Source organism: Diorhabda carinulata, chromosome 1 (genome assembly GCF_026250575.1).
Source record: "Diorhabda carinulata isolate Delta chromosome 1, icDioCari1.1, whole genome shotgun sequence".
In the NCBI taxonomy this organism is placed as follows: Eukaryota; Metazoa; Arthropoda; class Insecta; order Coleoptera; family Chrysomelidae; genus Diorhabda; species Diorhabda carinulata.
In genome coordinates this window covers 2,914,285-2,919,838 of record NC_079460.1, presented here as the reverse complement: position 1 = coordinate 2,919,838, position 5,554 = coordinate 2,914,285, and the positions used below count along the sequence as shown (strand labels likewise).

Genomic DNA, 5,554 nt, shown 5'->3' with positions numbered 1-5,554 from the left:
TTTAATGTTTACCAGCAAAATATATGTTACGGAAACATAGTCTAAGAAACAGTGAGAGGGAGAATAATAAATATTTTCTTTTTAATATTCTAAATTGTTTCTCATAATATCAATATACACGGCGGACTACACATTATATTTCAATTATCTTGAAAACTGGGTGTAGCTTAAAAAATCAAAGTGAAACTTATGTTGGGATGCATAGGTTATAGATACAATGCTTTTACGTTCTTATGATATAAATAAGAATTTAACTATAATCGAGAATTCATATGAAAGTAATATTGGAGCAGAGATTCACTATGATGGATCAAAGCAAAACGACTAGTAATATCAGGAAAACATTAAGCTTGACAACAGTGGAAAGATCACGTCTGCAATGTACGTGCAATTGATGCCTGTGTAAACGTAGTTTATCTTCTTTTTTTATTAGTAAATGGTCTTATCTTATTTACGGTAGTTAACAAACATTCTAAATAAATAATTTGACAAAACTAACAAATTCAAACTAAACAGAAGAATTATGTCTCCGACGTGAACTTTTATTTTTGTTTACTTGTATTATAAAAATATGACCTTTTCACCTTAATAATTTTAATTGCTAAATTAACCTTTGTGCCATTTTTAAAGTAAAATGTCTTCTACTATTACTGTGTTCACTATAATTTTTTCTGTGATATTAGGCAATTTTTTATGTAAGTTAAAACAAATGTATATTATACGCATTAATAAAATTATTGACTTCATCACGCTTTAATACACATGTTTTTTCCATTCCTATTCAATTATAATATAAAACATCCATTTTATTAAGAAGCATGTGATTTCTCCTGTTCATTGGTATAAGCATGATTGGGCATATAATTATCTATTAATACACACCTGGCACTAACAAAACATTTAATTTCTCTTCCCACATTAAACTAAATGTAATTTAATAATATGAAACAGGTGCTGACGTAAATAATAGAAATATACAACAGAATGCATGGCACAGTGTAAATACCTCCATTTACGATTACAATGCCCAAGTGTGGCCAGCATTAGGAAGCAGGAAAAATCAGCAAAATGTACAAACTTCAACTAAAATTCCCCAGTGGATTCGTCCAAATAATGGACCAAATTGGGTGAGAAACACCCCTTCACCACAAAACTCTAAGAATTCCCCTCAACACTCAAATATTCCATCTAAAAACTCAATAACTCCTGTGGAAAATTCTAATATTAAACCTCAACTTAATTCCAATATTAATCCTCCACGAAATTCAAACACAAGGCCCACAGATTATAATACCATGTTTTTAAATAATGAAAGAAGCCCTAATAGAAATATGGGCTCAACAAATTCTAGATCTAATAGTGATAATGTACAGTCTACCCAAAAAAGAACAAATGGAAATTTTGCTGGAGGAAATAGTATAATCTTTTCAGGGTCTGCAATAACTAATACAGAAGGTAATAAAGGTAAAAAACAAGAAACTGGTTCTAGCCAAACTGATGATATTGACGATAATGAATTACGACAGTTTTCAGAAGATTTGTTAAATAAAGATTCTAATAATGCTGCCCAATACGTAAACGTCAATTTACAAGGTATTACCACTTCAAGATCCACTGCAGATCAAGCTCCTTTACCGTAAGTTTTTTTGTTGCTCAAATTTTTGTGTAAATATTCATGAATATATTTATTACTTCGAAAACGAAAGTAGAAATTGTTGCCTATTTCAAAATGTAATTAGTGTGAATTATAGTTTATTTTACTACATTGGGCAATGTAGCTATTGGAACTAATGTTGGTTTTCTATCTATAGATTTGATTTTGAAATACACATAAGTTTAAATATATCATATTTTAGTAAATAATTTTGCATATATTTCGAGTATTTGTAACCAATAGGTAATAATATTGATGGGAGTAACTCAGTTTTTGTACTTGTAGGCTTCTCAGTATTAACAAAGCCGCTTATTCCATTCCATCAATTTCAAAATTACTCCTTTTGTATAATAATTACATAGTGGAATCAAATCAGAATGAAGTCTATACTGCTCAAGAAAAAAATGAAGAAAATGATCTTTTGGATATAATCTTACAAACACCTGTTATGCAATACACTAGAAATTTTTTGATTGGTAAAGGTAATGTACCATGGATTATAATTCTTCATACAGAGTGAATCATTTGAGGTGATGTCATATTTGAAAATAAACTTTGAAAAACAAATTCCATATTTAATATTTTAAATATTTATATAAGGTGATTGTTCTGTAAATTTGTTAGTAGTAGTTTTGGATTTGTTTAGAACACACAGAGATAACAGTTTGTAATGTTGACAGATCTATAAGTGATACTATTTCTAATTTTCTTTAATTCTCTTTAAATTGAATGTACATTTTTGGAAAACTATGTATTCAAAACAAATATTATATGCCAATTTTGTAATAAGTATATCTCTTCAAGTGATGTGATCTCAAAATCAACAATTTTTAAGGTAAAATTGGAAGGGATCCAAAAGAATTTAAAGATTTGTTGCGTCGGATTTGGTTTAACATGTATTCTAGAGGAGGAGGAAAAATTGGATCCAGTGGTTTTGAACACGTTTTTTTAACAGAACTGAAAAATAATCAAGTGTCTGGTTTACACAACTGGATCTATTTCAATGAAGAAGAACAAAAAAACAATGCCAATTATTTAGGATATATGAAAAAAATTGATTTGAGTGGTGTAAGTTGACTAAAAATCTTTCTGTTTTTGTTTCATATTATGTAATTACTTATTTTTAGAAAGGAGCTATACTAAAATTCCATTTCACTTTTCAAGGAGTTGATAAACCAGTAGGCTCAATGTTCATTGGTACAAGTCCGGAGTTAGAAATTGCTTTGTACTCTACATGTTTCATTTTGAGACCAGATAAAATTTGCCCTTTGAAAATGAATGGAAACAGGTTCATAATAAGGACTTATACCTACAGATACAGAGGGAAGAATATGATTGGCAGTGCTTTTCCAGAAATATAGAGATTTTGTTTTAACTTTAATATAATGATTAGATTTAATAAAAGATGCTTTTTCATGACGGATTTTTGTTCAATATAATCACCTTTCAGGTACACAGTACCAATATGTCTCATTCCAAACATCCTTTTCACGAACACTGACATTTATATGTATCCTCTAATAAATTTAATTCCATTTCTAATCACAAATGAAAAAATGAAACGTACCCTCAATTTTTTGTCAATTATCTTATGGGGTGTGCAGCTTAAGGTCATGTTTAGCCTCCGTAACTGGTAATATCCCTTAATTTGTTCCCAATTGAACATGTATAGGTTATACTAGGTGGAAGGTATACTTAGACTGGGTGCTCGATTTCTGTGTTACTGTATATGTAATCTAATTGTTATATGCCGTACTGTATATGTAATCTAATTGTTATATGCCGTACTGTATATGTAATCTAATTGTTATATGCCGTGTTTGAGAGAAAAAGGATTTGTGAAAATCTATCCTTAATAACTTACAACAACCACCACAATTCCTAATATCAAACTTTTCCACAACCCAAATTACCATTTTTTGATGAAAATAAAATTGGTTTTTTCACTGAAAAAAAAGTAGATCCTATTTTTCTACATAATAACAACTAAATTAAGCAAAAAAATATCATATTAAATGTTTCATAAAATTATAACCTAAATTTGACAGATCAAAGATGATGCATTGATATGGGCAAAAATCACATGTCACTAGATGGCGCTAAATTTGGCTTCTATAGCAATGAGCAATAAAACAATCTGTAAGAATGTTTGATTGTTTTTTATGTGTTTTTAATTATTTTTGTAGGATTTTTTTTATTTTTGTAATTTCCGTTATTTCCTAAACGTGTTTATGTGGTTAGAACAAAAAATTGTGTTTAGGAATCGGTGTAAAAATGACGAAAATTGGAATAACCCTTTTTAACGTAATATTGGAGTCAGAAGCAGACCACTAAAAGAAGGTGAAGCGATTTTGAAAGCAAAACATATAGTATTATGTGGTCTAAAAGGAACAAATTCAAAAACCATTAAAAGTTTGTGTCTATAGTCGTCAGGTCTAACTTCCTAGCCTCATGAGATAACAATTAATCTGAGTGATGTAGGTAGAAATTGGAAATGCATTTGTTCATGTAAGTACATGAGGAAGAGATTCCTATCTACACGAAACTACAAAAATATGCATAAGAGTTTTACTGGCCACTAGAATGGGATTCTAAAAACTAGAACGTTTCTAACACTACAACTTTTACCACGTTTTTATTGTTTTCGAAGTGCACCTTATTGATGTGTGGTTAGCTTTTATCTCAGAAAATCACTTTAAATAGGTATATTATTTTACCATTTAGACTCAAATAATACTTTTTATTGTTTATAAAACAACAAAATTAGTTCGTATTTTTGCTTTGTTGCTCAACTCTATTGAAGTTTGAAAAAAAAAATAACAGATGTCGCTCACTTCGTAATTTTAGAGAATAGATAAAAGGTACTTATTTATAAAAGTTATTAACACTAATAATTAATTTAACACCTTTTTCATTTGAAAGATGTAACAGAGAATTAGCTGCGAGTATTTAAATCGTACCTCAAAATACTATTTGTGAACATAAATGGTTAATTCCAGTAAAGGTCTACTTTGAAGGTCGCACAGTAGATTTGGATTGAATAAATTATACGAGGGCGGTTCAGAAAGTAAGAAACATACAATTAGTGACAAATTTACGGAAACAACGTGAATAATAAAATTTCCTTCTGGTTAGCTATGTCACCATAAATTTTGTATCGAATTTTTTAACATGCCATTATAATAGTGAGCACATGGGGGACAGTTTTGACATTTTTGTACGCCTAAATCAGTCATGGTGAGACATATTACTGTATCGAATCGTAACTAGTGACGAGACTGGGACGATACGTCAACTGCTAGACAAAAATACAGTCTTTGGAGTGGGGGTACACAATTTTTCTCTATAAACCAAGAAATTTTGGGATGAGGATTATGTCTTTTGGGAAGATGTCCTTCTAATTAATTTTCCAGAATGTGGTGACACAATAAAATTTAGGCGGTACTGCAACCTTAGGAAGGCTCTTCAAAACAAGCGCACATGAAAGTTGACGTTCATAATTTTGTTTTTGCATGACAAGACTGATAAACGTCACTCAAGAACTTCTTAATTCAATCATCCGCCATGTAGTATCCACCATGTTGCATCTAGTGATTTTCAGTTTATAGAATGACTAGCTCGTTTGTGTGCCTTATTTTGTTTGGCAACTGTGCAGAAAATAGTTGTAAAGTATAATATCCAAAATTATTTGTACTTTCTATTTAGCCCTTTTATTTTATATTGACCGATTTCCATTAACTTTTTTAACACTGTAGTATTCTTTTTTCTCTCCCCAAAAAAGCAAACTCCAAAAAGTGCAACAAATATCGCCTGAAGGTATTCTTAAGAATTATTCATTTCAGAATAAGAACAGGTCTTGATTAAAAAATGCCTAGATCAACAAAAATATGTTTCTGCTTG

At 30.0% G+C, this 5,554-nt stretch overlaps 1 protein-coding gene across 2 annotated transcripts; it reads left to right on the top strand.

The window, feature by feature from the left end:
• The first annotated feature begins 458 nt into the window (after window positions 1–458).
• On the top strand, window positions 459–3,077 carry LOC130896631 (endoribonuclease CG2145-like). 2 transcript variants are annotated; one of them, XM_057804840.1, is made up of 5 exons: window positions 459–695; window positions 952–1,636; window positions 1,940–2,136; window positions 2,490–2,722; window positions 2,782–3,077. In XM_057804840.1, the coding sequence occupies exons 1-5, from the start codon at window positions 635–637 to the stop codon at window positions 3,013–3,015; spliced, it is 1,410 nt and encodes a 469-aa protein (XP_057660823.1). In that variant the 5' UTR covers window positions 459–634; the 3' UTR covers window positions 3,016–3,077. The 2 variants fall into 2 exon arrangements, with proteins under 2 accessions (XP_057660823.1, XP_057660832.1); XM_057804849.1 differs by having other exon boundaries at window positions 488–695; window positions 1,432–1,636.
• The last annotated feature ends 2,477 nt before the right edge of the window (window positions 3,078–5,554 follow it).